Raw genomic sequence first — 23,127 nt, forward strand, 5'->3', positions numbered from 1 at the left:
ATTTGGTATGATCGGTTCTATAAGATGTTTAACTGAGAAAAATATAAATGTCTTAAATGTTGGTGCAAGCTTCATTCCTGCAATTTCGAATGCATGGCTCTGATAGTTATATGTCCATAAAATCTCTAAATCGAGTTACGCCTAGGTGTAAATTGAAATACTTCACATGTTGATCTGATCCAATTTGGAAACTTTTTAAAACCTGAGAATAAGAACTGAACTAGAACTGAACTAGAACTGAACTAGAACTGAACTAGAACTGAACTAGAACTGAACTAGAACTGAACTAGAACTGAACTAGAACTGAACTAGAACTGAACTAGAACTGAACTAGAACTGAACTAGAACTGAACTAGAACTGAACTAGAACTGAACTAGAACTGAACTAGAACTGAACTAGAACTGAACTAGAACTGAACTAGAACTGAACTGGAACTGAACTAAGTAGAACTGAACTGGAACAGAACTAGAACTGAACTGGAACTGAACCAGAGGTGCAAAATTGTTGAACAGTACTCACTATAAGTTATATTACGGTCATTTGATACAAATTTGCCCTTTCAATTTAAATGTATAGAAAAGACCCCAGTCCTTCAAAAATGCTTAATATGTTAGTCAATACCAATCTTGCGACAAAGCATAAAAACTTTTAAATCTGCTATGTAGAATGTATTCACACGAAATAACCATGAATTCACAAACTCACTTTACTGATAAAAAAGTTTTTACTAACACTTGACGTAACGTGACAAGACATGTTACAATATATTTTAACGTGTTTCTAACGTGCATATTGCCACTTCTAAACTTCTGATGATGACACTACGTTGACAGACATGATGACATTGGGCACGCGGTTGCATATTCAAAAGGTATATAAAATTAGTATCTCTAGTTTGTGTACATACATATATCTATTTTTTTTTTTTTTTTTGTTCTTGCCATTTTGAATGATACTTGACTTTTTCTATTCTGTTATATATTTTTTTTTACCAACAACTGATGAGTCTTAAATGACCATGTTGTCTATTTCGTTATTGTTGTTTTCATAGTTGTTTTTAAGTTTCATATAACTTTGTCACTTCCTGTTTGTTATTTATACATACATATATAGTAAAGAGAGAGGGAGAGACAGAACAAAAACTGAACAGTTTTTCTAAACAACAATTACTACTTATCTACTTTGACATGTCATCACTCCCCAGAGACTTATAGATGGTAAATACTTATGTATTCCGAGAGAGGTGGAAAAAGCAAGCAAGAAAGAGAGTGTTTTAGATACTAGTGGTAGTAGTTAAGATATAAATAGTTTGTGGTGGGCTAGTAAAGTGAGCAATATTAGTACTTTTGTTTGAGTAGTTGTTTTACATAGTAGTTGTAGTTAGCTGTTTATTGGTGTTGTTCCTTGTGTAGCAACTCTCTATCTATTTCTCCCGCAGTGAGTGTTGTAAAGGATCTTAGTTTCATTTCCCACTTCAATTATTGGATTTTTTGTGTTTCCTTTTCACATTCAACAATTTACATGACATGTTGTCTTTCTATTTAGCGTTTCTTTCTTTTCCTTTTCCCATATTTTCTTTTTGTTTTAAGTGTTATACTACTCACTACTAAAATAGTTAAAAATATTTCGTTAGCACACTGCATAGACGTACATATTTTGAAAGTGGAAGGCGATTGTGTAAAATTATAGGAGAGTTGAAAATCTAATTTCAAAAAGTCATAAAGAAATTACAAATTCGATGACAATAAAATGCTTTCAAAATACAATTGAAATTTATACATATGTATGTGCATTATATATATATATATATATTTATATAATTTAAAATTCAAAAATAATTATTTTGCACTTTAAATATTAACAATTATTTACCTCAATTGATGAAATTAATATTGCACTCACCTAATACTTATAAAAAGTACTTACAACATTTATTTTAATTACAGTTAGATGACATCACTTTGGTCGTGGTCATTTAAAATTGAAGTTGACGTTGTATTGTATTATTTTTTGCAATTTTATCGTTCAACTTTAGCAGTGTGTCAATGTTTTTAAAAGGACAACATATTGTTAATAGTGAATTAAATAAACAAAAAAGAACAGATTTACAAGCAAAGTAGTTTATAATTAGCTTAAAAGAAAACAGAATTACTAAGAATAACGTAAAATAAGAGAAAGGTTATAAATTTAGGGAAATTTTGTATTGATAACTTGGACTCACACAGTCACTACAACAAGACTAAAAATTATTCAGAACTGAGTAGAACTGAATTAAACTAAACTAGAGCTGAAACAGAACTGAACTAGAACTGTACTAGAATTGAACTAAAACTGTACCAGAACGGAACTAAAACTGGACTAGAACTGAACTAGAACTGAACTACAACTGAACTACAACTGAACTAGAACTGAACTAGAACTGAACTAGAACTGCTGAACTAGAACTGAACTAGAACTGAACTAGAACTGAACTAGAAAACTGAACTAGAACTGAACTAGAACTGAACTAGAACTGAACTAGAACTGAACTAGAACTGAACTAGAACTGAACTAGAACTGAACTAGAACTGAACTAGAACTGAACTAGAACTGAACTAGAACTGAACTAGAACTGAACTAGAACTGAACTAGAACTGAACTAGAACTGAACTAGAACTGAACTAGAACTGAACTAGAACTGAACTAGAACTGAACTAGAACTGAACTAGAACTGAACTAGAACTGAACTAGAACTGAACTAGAACTGAACTATAACTGAACGAAACTGAACTAGAACTGAACTAGAACTGAACTAGAACTGAACTAGAACTGAACTAGAACTGAACTAGAACTGAACTAGAACTGAACTAGAACTGAACTAGAACTGAACTGAACTAACGACTAGAACTGAACTAGAACTGAACTAGAACTGAACTAGAACTGAACTAGAACTGAACTAGAAGTAGAACTAGAACTGAACTAGAACTGAACTAGAACTGAACTAGAACTGAACTAGAACTGAACTAGAACTGAACTAGAACTGAACTAGAACTGAACTAGAACTGAACTAGAACTGAACTAGAACTGAACTAGAACTGAACTAGAACTGAACTAGAACTGAACTAGACTGAACTAGAACTGAACTAGAACTGAACTAGAACTGAACTAGAAGAACTAAAACTAGAACTGAACTAGAACTGAACTAGAACTGAACTAGAACTGAACTAGAACTGAACTAGAACTGAACTAGACTGAACTAGAACTGAACTAGAACTGAACTAGAACTGAACTAGAACTGAACTAGAACTGAACTAGAACTGAACTAGAACTGAACTAGAACTGAACTAGAACTGAACTAGAACTGAACTAGAACTGAACTAGACTGAACTAGAACTGAACTAGAACGAACTAGAACTGAACTAGAACTGAACTAGAACTGAACTAGAACTGAACTAGAACTGAACTAGAACTGAACTAGAAACTGAACTAGAACTGAACTAGAACTGAACTAGAACTGAACTAGACTAGAACTGAACTAGAACTGAACTAGAACTGAACTAGAACTGAACTAGAACTGAACTAGAACTGAACTAGAACTGAACTAGAAACTGAACTAGAACTGAACTAGAACTGAACTAGAACTGAACTAGAACTGAACTAGAACTGAACTAGAACTGAACTAGAACTGAACTAGAACTGAACTAGAACTGAACTAGAACTGAACTAGAACTGAACTAGAACTGAACTAGAACTGAACTAGAACTGAACTAGAACTGAACTAGAACTGAACTAGAACTGAACTAGAACTGAACTGAACTAGAACTGAACTAGAACTGAACTAGAAGTGAACTAGAAGTGAACTAGAACTGAACTAGAACTGAACTAGAACTGAACTAGACCTGAACTAGAACTGAACTAGAACTAAACTAGAACTGAACTAGAACTGAACTAGAACTGAACTAGAAGTGAACTAGAACTGAACTAGAACTGAACTAGAACTGAACTAGACCTGAACTAGAACTGAACTAGAACTGAACTAGAACTGAACTAGAACTGAACTAGAACTGAACTAGAACTGAACTAGAACTGAACTAGAACTGAACTAGAACTGAACTAGAACTGAACTAGAACTGAACTAGAACTGAACTAGAACTGAACTAGAACTGAACTAGAACTGAACTAGAACTGAACTAGAACTGAACTAGAACTGAACTAGAACTGAACTAGAACTGAACTAGAACTGAACTAGAACTGAACTAGAACTGAACTAGAACTGAACTAGAACTGAACTAGAACTGAACTAGAACTGAACTAGAACTGAACTAGAACTGAACTAGAACTGAACTAGACTGAACTAGAACTGAACTAGAACTGAACTAGAACTGAACTAGAACTGAACTAGAACTGAACTAGAACTGAACTAGAACTGAACTAGAACTGAACTAGAACTGAACTAGAACTGAACTAGAACTGAACTAGAACTGAACTAGAACTGAACTAGAACTGAACTAGAACTGAACTAGAACTGAACTAGATCTGAACTAGATCTGAACTAGAACTGAACTAGAACTGAACTAGAACTGAACTAGAACTGAACTAGAACTGAACTAGAACTGAACTAGAACTGAACTAGAACTGAACTAGAACTGAACTAGAACTAAACTAGAACTGAACTAGAACTGAACTAGAACTGAACTAGAACTGAACTAGAACTGAACTAGAACTGAACTAGAACTGAACTAGAACTGAACTAGAACTGAATTAGAACTGAACTAGAACTGAACTATAACTGAAATATTTATATTTATGTCACAAGTACCTACAAATAAATTAAACGATCATATACTTTGAATTTGATAATAATTTTCATTAATCTTTCTTTTTCGCTTGATTTTCTAATTACAAATTTATTCGCTAAAATAAAATTACAAAAAAAAAAATTTCACCATAAAAATGTTTGTTGAAAAACATAAAACAACAAGCTAAAAAAGCACAAATGATGACATTTTTTCTGGTTAAACTCAATGGAACAAAAGCGAACTAATTAGTAATTTGCAGAAACGTTCTTGTCATTTGAAGTCATAAGAAATCTAATTTTTTTTTTGTACAAAAAGTTGTAGATGAAAAAAAAAAATAAACAGCAAAATAATTCTTGAACAAAGTTTTATGCCATTCATTAGCGACATTTGTCAATATGAAAATTTTGTTAACAAAAATATTGTTGTGCTTTTCCTTTCTCGTTTTTTTTTTTTTTTTGCACACAATTTTGTAACTAACAACTTCACGAACGCAAAGTTTTAACAGCATTTGTATTCGTACAAACGAATACCAAAACGGCCCATTTAGTTTGTGGCAAGAAGCCATCATACGAAATGGCCAAAAATATCTTTAATGTCATAATTCATGTTAACAACGAAATTTCAAAGGAAATCAAGCTTAATTTATTTTTAAAAGGAAAAATCAACGTTTGGAAACAACTTAAATTGAAATTCTCAAAAACCATGAAGCAGAACATAGCAAAGCAGGAAAAGCCATAGAAGCGGCAATACACATACACATACATACAATCCAATCAGCAAGAGCAGCTGCGGCGACAACAAAGATGAAGATGAAAACCCAGCCATTATTGAATTAGTTTTTACTTCAATTGCGTTATTTTTGTGGTTGTTAAACAACATTGTACAATAATTGTATGCCTGTACTTTGTACAACTATGAAATATTTTGTGGCAAAGAAAAAAAAAAAAGAAGACGAATCTGAAAGTCATAAATGACATACAGTATTTGTGTAAATAATTTTTGGCCATTTAGGCATTAAGAGTTTTTAAGGCTTTTGTAAGAAAACAAGGGAAATCATCATTATAATTTAATTAGAATCAAAAATTTGTTAAATTGTTTGACATAAAGAAAACGAAAATAAAACGTATTATTTCATTTATAAAAAAAAGGATGGGACAATTAATAATCATTCTTACTGTAAAGGGATTTTTGAAGAAATATTTAATTTTTTGCGTCAATTTTAAAAAGAGTGATCTGGAAATTTTTCTAACCTTTAAACTTATAGCAGCAATTTTTAAGCATAAATCAAGAATTTTTCAAAACCATTTTAAAACAAGTTGGAAGAAAAACCACATAATCTGGTACTAGGGGTGGACAACAGGACTTTTTCCTGCCTGGTCAGTTGGTTGCGGTTCCTTTGAGATCCCAAATCCTTGAGACCCAAATTAGCGGGAATAGAATGCCGGTTAAAGGACTGATGCACAGTTAAATCCAGGTATGTTCGGGGAAAACTCTATTCATACCAAATTTACTACAGTGTGTTCTCTGTGAGTAAGAACAAATTCATCGGCTTATTTCGTGTTTCAATCTACCGAATACATCTCTAGGTGCTTTTGCGAATCAACAGAGGCCATCCCATCTGCGTAGTTGTAAACGGAAGTGATGGAAATTAAGCAACTAGGCAGCAATGCTCTGAGATAAGATAGCACGAGTACGTCAATAAAGTGCTTGTACAAGGACCGGCAGAACCACAAAGGGTCGTTGGTGAGTCGTCACAAAAGCTCACCCTGTAGATAAAAAAGACCTCCGAGAAATAAGGCCGACACGGCAGATGTTCGCGTAAAGCGACTCGACATCTTGTAGTTCGATTAAAATGTTTATAGGATGGACAATCAGACAAACGGACGAATGGACGGACAAAGCTAAATCAACTTGGTATGGATTGAACCAATTGTTTCAATTTTAGATGGATATGTGACGATAGCATATGGTGTAATAGAGACCAAAACTGATAGATTTAAGGAATTTTTCAAAAATTCACAATCTATATATTTAAAAAGGAGTAGCGTTACTGACTGACTGATTCATCATCGCACAGCCCAAACGGCTGAACCTAGAATTATGAAATTTTGATGTGTTTTTGGTTATGTAGATCCACTAAGGAGGAATTTTTGGAAATTTTTACATTTACGGGTAAAAAGGGGAAAAAACGGGTAAAACAGGTTTTCTTAATTATCTTACACAATATTAGTGATACAAGAAAAATTTTAAATGCACCTGTATCTACTCTTAAAATGAGCAGACGAGTGTCTGGTACTTTTTTGAAATTCGTACTTTTAAGGGGTAAAAATGTGTAACAAAGGTGATTTTGGTACCTTTTTTGGCCCCTTATAACTTTTGAACTAATTTACATAATAAATTTTTTTTTAATATTTTGGAAACATCTCCCAAAATTATGAGACACCTGTTTCGTACTTTTTTAAAATTCAGTCCTTTTTGGATGCAAAAGGGAGAAAACTGTATTTATGGTACTTTTTTTCAGCACATTAAGAAAACTTTTTCGGTTTATTGAATTATTCCTATTAAATTACGGACTAACTCTGTAATATTTAATGTAATAAAATTTTTGCTATTTCATTTTGAAAAAGTACCAAAAAGGGGAAAAAACGGGAAATTTAATTTTATTCAAACTCATTGAGCCAATTTTTATAAAATTTCAAAAAGTAGTTTATTTACTCATACAAAATAAGCTGTTGGTAAATTATTTTGGAATTCGAGTACTAAGTCCTATATAGGACTAAATTCGAGTAAATTGTTTGGTACTTTTTGAAAGCACTATTTTTCTGGAACAAATGAATGCAGATTTGAATCGTTTGAGTTTTATCTGTGATATATAGATTTAAATACGCAACATTTTGTAAACTTAATTCTCGAAAAAAGTATATTTCTAAGCGAAAAGGGGAAAAATTGTATTCTTTATTAGTACTTTCCACTTAAGTAAATTTTATTTCACTGGTACTTTTTCTTTCTTCAAATAATACTCTTTGTAGGTTCTTTAATATGAATTCAAAACACATGATTATTAAACATGCACGGTCCTCATTGAATAACATTCTTTAAGAGAGAACTTTTTAGTACTTTTTTAATTTTCTAAAATATTCAACGTAGGAATATTAATTTTAACATATATGGTCTTGACTGAATAATATTCTGTAAGTGGGAACTATTTGGTACTTTTCTATTCTTCAAATGGTACCTTTAAGATTCTTTATAATGGTTAACCGGAACACACGGTCCTTATTAAATGGGAATTTATTACTTTTGTACTTTTTCGTTTTTCCGATAGTACTTTTTGATATTTTTATGATATTGAACATAGATATTGAAAATAAAATTTAAAATGTAAGGTCCCTACATGTGAATGAGAATCTACTGAAAGGTACTTTTGGTATTTTTTCATTCATTAAAATTATATTTTTTTGAATTGTATATACAATTTTTGATTAAATGATAATCTATTAGAGATATTTTATAGTACTTTTTTTCAAATAGTACTTTCGAAATTTTCTATAATGTAGAAGCTAAATGAATGAAACTAAAAATACAAGCTTCTTACTGAATGCGAATTTAATCACGTGATACTGAACGTATAAAACTGAAACATTAAAAAAAATGTTTAATCAATTTTAATTTTCTATAAAAGTAAACTATATTTTGTATGTATTTAATTTAAGTTAGGGTAGCGAAGCACCCAGTGTATGCTAGTGTTTAAATAAAAGACTTAATTTTTTCCTAAGTAGAGCATTAACAATAACACTGAGTTTATCCATGATTTTTTTAGAAAAATTATTATCGAAAATTGAAAAAAAGATCGAACTTTTTCTAAAAATAAAAAATTATGAAACATTTTCTAGAAACAGAGTGTTTTCTAAAAAATTTATAACAAATTCAAAATATCTAAAGAAATTTTCAATATTTCCTAATTTTTTTGGAAAAATTACATATTATTGAACCAAAAAACCAAACATTTTGCACCTTTATACAAAAATAAAGAAAATTTTGCGAACATACATAAACAAAAACTTTCCCTACACTTCTCGCAAAAATCTGTTTCTTTTTTATTTTTTTGTTATAACTCAATTTAACAGAAACAACATTATCCTGTCATCTTTGCTTTAGTATTGTTTTATCTCAAGTAGAAATAATTCTTCTCCGTTTTAACAAAAAAAACATGAAACTTTTCTTTTAAAGACCAAATATAATTTCCGTTCTCATGCTGTACAATTTTCATTGACTCTTTTTTCCATTTTGTTAATTTTAAAATTTAATCTATTTTGGCTTAAGTTTATAAGTTTATGTTTTTTTTTTTGTTACCCTTGTCTTTTAATATAATATTTATTTTTGTTTTTAATGTTTTGCCATAATGTTGTTGAAAAAGTTTCTTTTCGCTGTTAATTATGTTTTTATGTGAGTGAGTTCTAGGAGTAGTATTATTCTTTGTGCTTAATATTAATTTAATTATATTCACGCAATGTTAAAAAGAAAAGTTATAATGGCAAAATGTTTCGTTTTTTAAAGGAAACACGAGGATGGGTGTGATAGAAGTTATGGTTGTTTTATGCTTATAATAATGATGCTTATAATACCCTTTTTTAGGATTCAGCTGTCCACTCTTATTGTGTTCACCCAAATCTTATCCAACATAGGAGCATATCGGTTATAATTCGTTATATTTAGAATTTAAATAAAATCCTCAAGAAAAGTTACAAAAACAATTCACACTATAACTACATGGATAGGCTGACAGATGGATGGACAGACATAAAGAGTAAGAGTATAAGAATATTTTTCTATACGTCCTATATGTCAAAACAAATAATTATATTTTGCACCTTATAATAGTATTAGTAATAAATAGTACAAATTGCGTTCCCTAAAGCCAATAATTTTCCTTCATTATTTCATCTTTAACGAAGAATTTTAAATTTGTGGCAAAAATATTCACAATATTTTTAACAGAGTTAACTAAAAAACAATTTGAATTGTTTTATGCAAATTATTCGGAGACCATGTAAAAATATACAATAAATAGCAATTTTGTTGCTACTATTTACTAAGTTTATGCAATTTTTCAAAATTATATTCCAAAAAGTTTTAGGCTACAGACAAGTTCATAAGCAGATGTATAACATACATATATACACACATACATAAGTATATTTATGTACATTTCTTAGTTTATACATATACTATTTTTATATACAAACTGTAGAGTTCATATATTTATTTTGTTGCTGTTGTTGTTTTTTATAGTTTTTGCTTATTCTATTATGTCTACATTATGTAAAGTATATTAACTTTATTTTGTAATTTACTAAATGTCAGTTACATTGTGTAGTTTTCTTGTGTTTCTTTTTATACATGCAGCATAATGCATGAAGGAGAGTACTTATTGTATGCAGTAGTAGTTGCACATACAGACAACCAGTTATGCAATGGCTGCTGTTTGTTGCAACAGCTGCTTATGTTGTTGCTATTATTATTAAAAAATATTCGTTTTTTTTTCTAACTATTGAGCATAATACACAATATTATAATAATATTTTTTTATTTTTTGTGTTTTTATATTTCACACTGTTTTTATTTTTAAGAGCCTTTATTTTTTCATTTCGTCCTTTTTTGCTTTTATGTTGCATCTCACTATTATAGTTGTTATTGTCTCTTGCAGTCTGCTGTTGTTATGTATGTGAGCTTTTGTAAGTGTGCATAATATTGTAATGGCAAAAATTATTATTATTTGAATTATGCGGTGCAATAAACGCATAAATTATCATAATAATATACCACTATACATAATTCAACGGCAATATAAACATTATAAAAAAGGACACAACACAATCATATTGGTATTCGAAGGAAGCAGGAACTGAACTAGAACTGAACTAGACCTGAACTAGAACTGAACTAGAACTGAACTAGAACTGAACTAGAACTGAACTAGAACTGAACTAGAACTGAACTAGAACTGAACTAGAACTGAACTAGAACTGAACTAGAACTGAACTAGAACTGAACTAGAACTGAACTTGGACTGAACTAGAACTGAACTAGAACTGAACTAGAACTGAACTAGAACTGAACTAGAAACTGAACTAGAACTGAACTAGAACTGAACTAGAACTGAACTAGAACTGAACTAGAACTGAACTAGAACTGAACTAGAACTGAACTAGAACTGAACTAGAACTGAACTAGAACTGAACTAGAACTGAACTAGAACTGAACTAGAACTGAACTAGAACTGAACTAGAACTGAACTAGAACTGAACTAGAACTGAACTAGAACTGAACTAGAACTGAACTAGAACTGAACTAGAACTGAACTAGAACTGAACTAGAACTGAACTAGAACTGAACTAGAACTGAACTAGAACTGAACTAGAACTGAACTAGAACTGAACTAGAACTGAACTAGAACTGAACTAGAACTGAACTAGAACTGAACTAGAACTGAACTAGAACTGAACTAGATCTGAACTAGAACTGAACTAGAACTGAACTAGAACTGAACTAGAACTGAACTAGAACTGAACTAGAACTGAACTACTAGAACTGAACTAGAACTGAACTAGAACTGAACTAGAACTGAACTAGAACTAGAACTGAACTAGAACTGAACTAGAACTGAACTAGAACTGAACTAGAACTGAAACTGAACGAACTGAACTAGAACTGAACTAGAACTGAACTAGAACTGAACTAGAACTGAACTAGAACTGAACTAGAACTGAACTAGAACTGAACTAGAACTGAACTAGAACTGAACTAGAACTGAACTAGAACTGAACTAGAACTGAACTAGAACTGAACTAGAACTGAACTAGAACTGAACTAGAACTGAACTAGAACTGAACTAGAACTGAACTAGAACTGAACTAGAACTGAACTAGAACTGAACTAGAACTGAACTAGAACTGAACTAGAACTGAACTAGAACTGAACTAGAACTGAACTAGAACTGAACTAGAACTGAACTAGAACTGAACTAGAACTGAACTAGAACTGAACTAGAACTGAACTAGAACTGAACTAGAACTGACTAGAACTGAACTAGAACTGAACTAGAACTGAACTAGAACTGAACTAGAACTGAACTAGAACTGAACTAGAAACTGAACTAGAACTGAACTAGAACTGAACTAGAACTGAACTAGAACTGAACTAGAACTGAACTAGAACTGAACTAGAACTGAACTAGAACTGAACTAGAACTGAACTAGAACTGAACTAGAACGAACTAGAACTGAACTAGAACTGAACTAGAACTGAACTAGAACTGAACTAGAACTGAACTAGAACTGAACTAGAACTGAACTAGAACTGAACTAGAACTGAACTAGAACTGAAACTAGAACTGAACTAGAACTGAACTAGAACTGAACTAGAACTGAACTAGAACTGAACCTAGAACTGAACTAGAACTGAACTAGAACTGAACTAGAACTGAACTAGAACTGAACTAGAACTGAACTAGAACTGAACTAGAACTGAACTAGAACTGAACTAGAACTGAACTAGAACTGAACTAGAACTGAACTAGAACTGAACTAGAACTGAACTAGAACTGAACTAGAAACTGAACTAGAAACTAGAACTGAACTAGAACTGAACTAGAACTGAACTAGAACTGAAATCAGAACTGAACTAGAACTGAAACTAGAACTGAACTAGAACTGAACTAGAACTGAACTAGAACTGAACTAGAACTGAACTAGAACTGAACTAGAACTGAACTAGAACTGAAACTAGAACTGAACTAGAACTGAACTAGAACTGAACTAGAACTGAACTAGAACTGAACTAGAACTGAACTAGAACTGAACTAGAAACCTGACTGAACTAGAACTGAACTAGAACTGAACTAGAACTGAACTAGAAACTGAATTAGAACTATACTAATGAAACAGAACGCTTCTTGAATTAAGAGGGACCATAAAATTAAACTTTATCAGTTTCACCGATCTCCCTCCTCACATACGTAAGTCTGTTGTAAAAAAAATCAAAATGCATACATATTTTGATAATTTTTTTTCTGTGTTTATCTTTCTTTTTTGTAATTATAAAAACAGCGGGCATGTTGTTTGAGAACGCAAAAAAACAGCAAAAATGTAAGCTTTTATGAGTAATGTAAACAGAATTATTATAAAATGTTGTAAAAAATAATAATAAACAAAATCATAAATTAAGTATGCAGCATATAAACGAAAAAGAACCCTCACTGCGTATGAGTGTTAATTTTCAAACAAACCAAAAAAAAATGCATACATATATCACTTATACGTTTAGTTACACCACAAAATGTGTATTTTCATAGTTTAACATTATTTATAATTTAAATTTAACATAATTGTATATTTAATGTGCATTCAAACATTAACAAATTATTATGGTCGGGTAAAATCCTCTTAAATAAAGGTGCTGGGGCTACATAGGGTCAAGTGTGTAGAGTATGCTATGTGTAATAGGAAACACTTTAAAATCATCATATATAACGCGTGACAAAATATGTAAAATATTTTAGCATGTTTTCAAGTATTTTAGTCTACACTATATGAAGCTGGCCAAGCTTGTAAAATGATTCAGTTAATAAATTTAAAATTTAAAATATTTAAGCAATTATATTTATTATCATTTCTGTTATATGTTGAAAATAGTTATTTCAGCTTCTTGGTGTTTTAAACATTTCAAACTTATCTTTCCATTTCTTATTGCTATTGAAAGCATATTTAATTATAAATGCAAAGTTTTTTCGACTTCATAAAATTAACTTTCAAAGAAATTAGTTATTTAGCTGAAAACTAAAAAAGCGGTAGAAAAATATTCATTTTTATTGAGTTGTGTAAAGTTTAAATTTAGCCGTTTATCTATTCTTTCGTTTTGGCTCTCAATTTGTCTGTCAATTGCTCTACATATTTGTGTAGCTGCCGATCTGTTTGCCTGTTTGTCTGTCTGTCTGTATATCTGTCAGCCTGTCTGTATGTATGTTTGTCTTTACGTCTATCTGCCTGTGTGTTTGTTTGCCTGTCTGTCTGTCTTTCTGTATGTTTGTCGATATTTCTGTATTCCTGCTTGCGTGTTTGTCTGTCTGTATATCTGTCTGTTTGTCTCTTCATCCATGCTATGAGTGTAAAAATAAAATTTCCCCTATATGTATACTCAGGTATACTATCCCCAAATCTGAAGAAAGACAACTCCCAATAAATAAGCTATTATATATTTAAAATTAAGTTTAAAAAATTAATGCATATCTATTCTATACTTTAAGTTTTGTTTTATTAAAAACCACAACATACCTTTAAAATCATATCCTTTCAAATCAACTTCAATATGAACAAAATTACAATACAATAGCAGCTGTTATTTCATGCCACTGCAAAGTATTATGCATAGAAAAAGGTAGAAAACTGGATGATAATGAATTTCAACGCAATATCCTAAGCAGGAAAATGAAAAATTGCTTTCAAATGGAATAGCATTAATATGAAACAATGCAAATTTTGTATGAAACTGAAAAACAGGATGTACATAACATCAGCATTAGTATTAAGGAAGGAAAAGGACATGATGCATAGGAACTTAAACATATGTGAGTATGGATAAATACTACACATACACACGTACTCTTAAGTAAAGATGAAGCATAATATGTGTGCTTAATATGACCGCCAGCACGCATGTCAAAACCACTTGAAAATTCTACAATGCGGGTTTTCAGTTCCTGTTTTGGTATGCTGAATTATGTGAAGTGGAGATATACATACATTTTGTTTTGTTTTTCTGTTCCTTTTTTTGGTAAGCATACATAGTTGAATGTTGGGGATTAAGAGTGTTTGTATTTGTGTATGATTTGTGCGTTAATAGAATTTATGCGGCCATTTATTAAAGCGTAAATATTTTACTACAACGTTTTTGGATTTTTACATAAAATGTCCTTGTTGGACAATGACTTATGGTGTCAATGGTAATGATGATGACGTTGCTACTTAATGTACAATGTACGCTCGGTCAAGTTTTAATATAAAAAGTTGTTTTCTGCTTCTATTATTTCGTCTATTTTTATTAATTTGTTTTTTTATTTGTTTTGTATGACTATTCAAAAACAAAATTACCACATGTGACCATCATCAACATGACATAAACAAAATTTTATTAATCGGTTTTTTATTGTGACCATGAAAATGTGAAAAAATACAATTGTTAATTTTGTCATCATTAATAAATTAAAGGTTTAAGGGGAAGGTTTTTGGGTTTTTGAAAAAAATTCTATATAAACAGTATTTAGGAAACGCCCTAAAATCTTAATACAATTGCTTTTATTTAATATGATAAGTGACAGTTCTTTGTAATCTTTTCATAGCCACCAACAAAAAAAAAAAAAAAAAAAAAAAATGTCTCTGTCTGTTGAAAATGAAACAACTGAAATTCTTTGCAAATAATTATTATTGATGCTAGAGTTTGGTATTAAATGCTGTTAAAAGTGACTTTAAATTTTTTAATTCCAAAAAAATATCTGTCTTTGTTTTGAAAAGTTATTCGAAATACGTTTTCACCGATATTTCTCTAACATGATGGTTATATGTGATAATTTTTTCCTTCGATTTCAACCCATTTTCGTAGAGAAATTTGTATTTGCTTTGAAAATATGTACTTAATAGTTTATCTTCCATTAATTTTAACTAAGATTATTTATGTACTCCCATTTTTATTATCTTTCTTTTTTTTTGCAGCAAAAAATATTATTAAATATTTAAATCATAACTTCAAATTGCTTTTCCACCCCTATATTTCATATTTTAACTCATTACAAGGGACACCACAATACTTTTAAAGTACTTAATCTTTAATTTAGTCTAATGTTCTTTTTTAACATTTACCCAACACTCATTCATCAAAATTTGAACAAGAGGGAAGTTAAGATACTTTTTATTGTTGTTCTAGAGCATATTATTATTGTTACTATATTTATGTTTCATACATAATTATATATAAATATGAAAGTATGTATGAATTTCATATAATATAAGCAACATTTTAGACAAGTAAATATATACAGAAATTGTAAATATACAAATACATATACATTATTGCACTTGCATATAATAGTTCCACTATTTTCTTTATATATACCCCAATGTTTATATACATAAGTATGTAGTATGTGTGTGTATACATATACTTAGTGACACAATTGTTGACAAAGCATTATAAACATTATCCTTTTTTATTATCTATTCATTTTCTCTATTATTCTACTACTACCACTACTACTTGTATTCTTATACTCTGTAGACAATGTTTTAGTTTGAATATTCTGCTGCAACAACTAATGTTGAATATTTTGTGTTGAATTTGTTTGTGTGTTTATTTTTTTGTTATAGTGAAAAAAAAGTAAATAAAAAGGAAAACTTAAGTGCTTTAAATATTGTTGTTGTTGTGCAAGAACAATGACAATATGAACTAAAACAATATACTGCAATTGCATTAACAATAACTATACTTAAGTGTTAAAAATAATGTTGATTTGTTTTCGTAATGAAATTTATTTTATATAATTTGTGTTATACTACAAATAAATACAATACAAATAAATAAAAATTTATTGAAATCCACCATTTTTCTTTCAAAGACTTTATATGTATTAAGAAATGTGGTCTGTTAAAAGGCTTAAGCTAAAATTACTATTAAGAAATAAGTCGAATTGCTTTACGTGAACTCCATCCTCTTCGGTCTATATCCTGGTGATACTTTTACAACCATAAGGTGAGCTATGAGACGAATCATCACCGTAGGTGGAATGTTTTTATATGGTTCCACCCGCCTTGAACAAGCACTTTACTCAAATACTCAAGATTTCTAATCTTTGACAATTGCTGTTCCATTGAGTAACTTCCGAGATGTAAAAACATCACTTTGGGCAAAATCATCTAGAGACGTTATCGATAGACCAAAATACTAATTCAGAGAACACATTCTGGCAAGACAGGTATGAACAGTGCCGAGCCTGAACATATGTGGACAAAGAAGGGAACTCTTATGATGTCATCCGAACAAGTTACCGTACATCCATCACCATTCATCCCGCACACTTCTCATTTATTCCACATATTCAAGAGAAAAGATCCGAAACCAGTATATAGGGCCATATACCCCTTATTAATTCTGTACAGTATTCATTTAACAGCAACAAATTCACAGCTTTAACCTCACAGTCACAGTTGTCTTCAACAGCATCGAACTTATTTCCGCGAGTTCCGGTTTAAAACACAGCCAACACGTGCAACCCGTAGGGATCTCCCCAATAACCGGGACAAGGAAAAGTTCGAAACTGTACCTCGTGGGCTACATGTTGCTATGGTACCAGATAATATGGCTCCCTGGGTCAACCCCAGGTCAAATGATTCCAAGAAAAGGACGAGGATACACTTGAAACCACGAGTTTATAGTCCCGGTAGAGTAGTTCCTCATTTCCCCTTAATTGCAATCACACCAAGATAGTGAAAGTTCATCAAGGTAACATGACCCGCTCAATCATTTTAATTATTTTTTAATGTCAGACGTCGGACAGTCCTTTTGTTTCAGTTCAAATTTGAATTAAAAATTTTGTCTACATTTTTAATAGGACGCTCATCAAACATTATTTAAACCATTCAAAAACATCTAAGTTATGATTGTATCATATTTTATTATCAGAAAAAATAACCTTCTAAACACTGGCTAACTGTGCGTATACTTAATATTTAATTATTATATCAAAAAAAGTATAACTCATACGTTCTGTTGTACAACACAAAAAGTAGAAACTTGCATATTGTTATAATTAAATTTTTAATAATTTTTTTATAAATTTTAAATTTGTTTTCTTCACATCACATCATCAACAGAAATAGAAAACAACAATAACAAACAGCAAAAAAACAAGAAACTTGATTGACAGAAAATACTATAGAAAAAGTCAAGGAAGGATAACAAAATACAACACAAAACAACAAATAAGAAATAAAAGCAAAAAAAGAAATGTACAAATATTATCAAATGACATTATTAACGAATTGATTGGATATAGTATCAACATACTCTAGAAATCATTACCCTTAATATCTAATAGTCTTTCACGTTTTACACTACCAAAGACAAATTTCATTTCATGAAACGGAGATAGATAAAAGTAACAAAAAAATAAAAAAAGAAGACCTCTAGAGATAAGTAAAACGAGATACAAAATAATGACAAAACGTTGTTTTCTTTCCTTTACTTCATACTATAGCACACAGTTCGTTTGCAACAAATAAATAAAAGAGGCAGGCGACTACTGTTGTAAAGTATAAAATTGCCCAGGAAAAACTAAAGTAATAAAAATCTATAAATATTAAAAAAACATATAGCAAGAAATATTCTGAAAAATTTTTCATAAAAAAAATTAGATTTTATCTCAGTTTACTTATACTGTTACCGTCTCTGGTGTTATTTTGTTTGCAACATTTTCTGTTCTTTATTTATATAACAATTGTGTATATTGTAATTTTTATGTTATTTTTTATGTTTTATATTGTACAGATAGTTATTGTTTTTCCGTTTTTCTATCATTATTTCCTTATCAACTAGAACATTAGATTTTGATTTATGATCTTGGTATTTATTTGCTTTAGATTTTTCTTGTATCTTTTTTATTACGAAAAAAAGTGTATATATAAAGACAATTACTTAAACAAGTAGAAATCAAGAAATTTATTTATAGTCTTATTGATGATGGTTTGATTGTAATAAATAAAATCAAGGTTAAATTTATATTATTTAGTTTTAATAGCTTTATGTTCATAAAGGGAGAATATAATAAGATATAATTATTATTGTTACTTAACAATTTATATTGTTAATGAAAGTTGTAATTTCGTAAATTATAACTAAATATCATCATGTTTATTTGGTTTTATAATATGAAACTACCTCTTAGTAATGAACTAGTCAAGTCATCAACAATAGTATTCTATTTTACTATATCTGTGTAGTTTTATATTTTTCTTAAGTAGAGTAGAAGTCAAAACTTCGTTCGTGTGCTAGTGTTTTGCCTTTTATACCTTATACCACTATAGTCGGAACGATCCTACACCCACCTTACAGTATAGGAATAGGCTCAAAATCACTTTCTAAAGCGATTGAGTTGTGTCCGTCTGTCTATCTGTCTGTCCGTCTGTCAGTCTGTCTGTCAGTCTGTCTGTCTGTCTGTCTCTCTGTCTGTCTGTCTGTCTGTCTGTCTGTCTGTCTGTCTGTCTATCTGTCTGTCCGTCTGTGTGTCCACATAAATTGTAATCCCCACTATATATACAATGAGCTCTCTTGTAGTTTTTCTTTTAAGCTGGATGTCCACACCAAGCTTCATCGTATTTTATGCGGCTGACAAAAAAATAGAATCATTGATGATGTGTGCTACAAGTTACAAGCATAAAAACGTAGGATGCCTTGACTCGCAGAAGGCTTAGAGTAGATCTACTTCCTACTTTTGTAAGCGTCATAAGTGGCGCACGAATATATCAGCTGTTTTTATTTCTATTGTTAATGTGTGTTTATCAATTTTAATAAACTAAAACGCGTTAAATTGGAAAAATATAAATAAAAAACTTAAAAAACGCGAAATTCTTTGTAAATAAGGAAAAAAATTGACGCTTAAGAAACGTAGCATGTAACTTGATGCGTAGGATGCAAAGAAGGCGTGAAAAGCAAGAAATGCTTTGCCTCGAAGACGCGTAGTGGGGACATCCAGCTTTACGCGTATCTAAATTGTATATCAATTTATAAGTCTTTTAGGTACAATTTTTCATAGCCGTTTAAAGTACTTTTTACTAAGAGTTTTTTTTACTCCTAAGAGTTTTCCAGTCAGTCTTAGTCAGGAATGTTATTTCCGGAATAACATCACTTCCAAGATACTTGGATCTAACTTCGACGAATGCCTGACAGTGGCAAAGAAAAGACGCCTTATGGGATTCCCTCACCCATATTTTTAATTCAGCTTTTATTGCATCGAAAGGTTTTGCGTTCGTCAGGTTAACCACCTTGAGCTCTTTTCTCTTTAAAGCTATTACATTCGTCTTTTCGTTGCCGACTACTCCCGAGTGGCCTGGTACCCATATGATGCAAACTTTACCTCTGGGAAAATATCCAGTTAAAGCTTTCTTACAATCCAATACGGTCTTAGATATAATTCAATCACCTGATATCGCCCTAATTTCCTTCTGGCTGTTGATAAATATATTAAGCCCTGTGAGCACCATATTTATTCTAATCCAATTTACACATTCCGTTATTGATCGGATTCCAACGGTATTTGCTGTAATGTTGCGCTTGACCAAGACAGCGTTTCAAAGCTTCCGACATATTCTGTATCTGGTATGCGATCAGTTACGTCCGATGATTGTGTATAACCTATCCTATATCCGATATCCTATAACCGCTTTTGGCCAGTTCGCCTAAAGTATAGTTTATGCATTCAAACCTCTAGTCTAGTCTATTGAAAAGTTTAATGACGAATGTACTGTTATTTTGAAACTGGTAAAGCTTAAAGAAAGCTTGTCACAAAAAAGAAGTTAAAAAATTTTGTTTAGAAAATGAGGCCGTTTTTAAAATCAATTTCTTTTTCGATTTTTTTTTCAAAGTTAGTTAAATAAATAATATATAAATAAATGTACAGATTTCCTGCTTTTATTTGATACCAATATTAGTATCATACAACACATATGTATAAATATTTAAAATATTCGTTTGAAATTGTAAGCCCTTTAAACGTTGAAGTCCTTTTATAGGGATATAAGATCTGATTATAAAAATCGTAATATGCAGAATTGCTATTACTGGAATCTAGTTTCACATGGATATCAACTTTTCTTTTTATGTGTGAAAGCTTTCATTTCAAAATTGTTACAGGGTGTTATATTAAGAGTAACTTTTTCAACTTACCCGGTATATTGTTATTGGCATAGGTTGATTTTGTTAAAAGTAAAATGATAAATAACAATATTGTGAATTGAAATGATGATTTCAGCCAACAACAAATATGTTCAGATTTTTGTAGAATTTTCTTAAAACTTATCGTTGATTTTCCTCGGTAATCTGTTGTTGTAGTTGCTGTCGTCGTACTATATGGTGGTAAATTATATTGAAGGTGAGACGCTGTTGTTGCTGTTGGATCACAAAACTTTAACGTCTCCAGTATCGTTGTTGTTAGTAGACAATTTGAAGTTGAAGGTTTCTGTAAGGTTGTGGGTAATATTGTTGGTGTTGTTGTTGAGGTTGGTCGATAACGTATTTGATAATCGTTATGTTGTTGTTGCTGCTGCTGTTGTTGGATTGCTATATTTAGCTTATTATGGTTAAAGCTATTATGTTTTTTATTTTTGCGGCTACAGTTTTTCAATTTGTTGTTGTAGTTTTTATGTTTGTTTGAATTTAAATTTAGTTGTTGGTTTTTGTTATTGTTTGTGGCGAACGATGATCGCGTTCGGCTTAATGCCTGACACCACCGGTAAGACCCAGGGTCCGCACACATGCCCATGCCTCTGGTCCCATAGTCAATGCCGCTAATGGATCGTCCTCATTGCAGCGGCGTCATCTAAAATGAAGGAAATTTTGAAAATAAATTAGTTTTAAAATTTAATCTAATATGGTTTGATTTATGCATATGTACGATTAAATGGCTTAATTAATTCCTTAGTTTACAATTAGACATTTGAATATGTTATTGCTTTATTTAGTAATTTTATATTTAATGAATATATTTTTTAATTTACCCTTATTTTGTTTTAATCTTGTTCAATTTTCTAATTAATTTTTAATAGCATTCTTCTTCTTCTTAACTGATAAAATGTTCAATCATAAAATTGTTTATTATAGTAAGTATAGTAGTTGAAGACATTTTACAGGCTAAAGATTTTTTAGTTTAGTTGTTGCTAACTAGAAACTTAATTAAAAATTTTCTACCGCAAATTTCACAACACAACCCTTTTTGCTTAATTGAAATAATCCTTAAAACACTTTTATCTCCACTTCATCTACAATTTAAGTAGTTTTCAAAACTTTGAGAAAAAAAACTCAATTACTTTGAAATAAAAAAACAACAACAACACATACAAAAACATGTAAAATTAGTTTAACCACAATGTCTCAACCACCACCACCATCACTAACACTGCTAAATATACTACTTGTACATACATACAACATTTTGTATACATATACGTGAGCAAGATAAAATTATTTATACACTTAATGTCAACCTAAATGAAGGAAGACATACTCTATGTATAGGTTTTGTAAACAAATTCAAAATAGTATTTGAGCATGTAAATGTATAAAACTATTTTTATGTGTGTGTTTTGTTTACAGGCTGGGGAAGGAGGTGTTTCTACGTACGTATGATGACGATTTTATCTATTCAATAACATTTAATGTATTACGAAGCATTTACAATAAAAACAACAACAAAATCATTAAACTTTTCTATAGAATTCATTAATGATCTTTTTCACCCAACAGAACGTTATAAATAGAAAAAGTAAAGTATGTTTTGTTTATTTCACATCCGTTACGTTTATATTAGGGATGTAATTCTGCATAAAAAGCTTATTTAGTTTGATTAAAACTCTAGGAATTGCTGTTTTATACCATGTATACAAAATTTAGAAAAAATTCCCTAACTACTTCGGTTAGGTTAGGTTGGTAGGAAGTACGAAGAAATACACCTGCATAAAAAGCTTATTTAGTTTGATTAAAACTCTAGGAATTGCTGTTTTATACCATGTATACAAAATTTAGAAAAAATTCCCTAACTACTTCGGTTAGGTTAGGTTGGTAGGAAGTACGAAGAAATACACCTAGGCCACTATCGGGCCTGTTGTGCGCTATTTTTCATGAAAAAAAAAATTGTTCACTGAGTATATTATTTTTCAATGTAACCCAGGTTCCTGGACGTAATTCCTAAGAATTTTCCAATCAGTGTTAGTCAGGAATGTTATTTCCGGAATAGCATTACTTTCAAGTTACTTAACTTAGTAAGAGTGTTTGTTATATTCGGTTTTCCGTTTCGACCCTATTGAGATTTCAATAGGCAGACAGACGGACATAACTAGAGTTGTATAAGAAACCAGATACACACTCAATATACGTACAGTAAGTACAGTTTTCCTTAAACCAAGTACAAAATATTTGATTCAAGTAAGGATCTGTTAAGAACGAAAAATCTAATTTAATCCTTTTTTGAATCAAAGTGATCCGACATTTTACTTATTTTGAGAAATTTCGATTTTATTTAAACTCAAATTA

General features: G+C 30.6%; 1 protein-coding gene across 1 annotated transcript in view; it reads right to left on the reverse strand.

Moving 5' to 3' along the window:
* Positions 1-23,127, reverse strand: part of LOC119608214 (protein turtle-like) — a gene marked incomplete at its 3' end in the record, with an annotated part of 126,631 nt that overhangs the window by 47,398 nt on the left and 56,106 nt on the right. The window contains exon 3 of the mRNA XM_037962528.1: positions 20,767-21,418. Coding sequence (XP_037818456.1) covers positions 20,767-21,361 — 595 coding nt within the window. The remainder of the gene's footprint in view (positions 1-20,766; positions 21,419-23,127) is intronic.

The sequence above is a fragment of the Lucilia sericata genome, unplaced genomic scaffold, assembly GCF_015586225.1.
Source record: "Lucilia sericata isolate MDLA Ls3-8-SP2 unplaced genomic scaffold, ASM1558622v1 Contig000807F_arrow, whole genome shotgun sequence".
Taxonomy (NCBI): Eukaryota; Metazoa; Arthropoda; class Insecta; order Diptera; family Calliphoridae; genus Lucilia; species Lucilia sericata.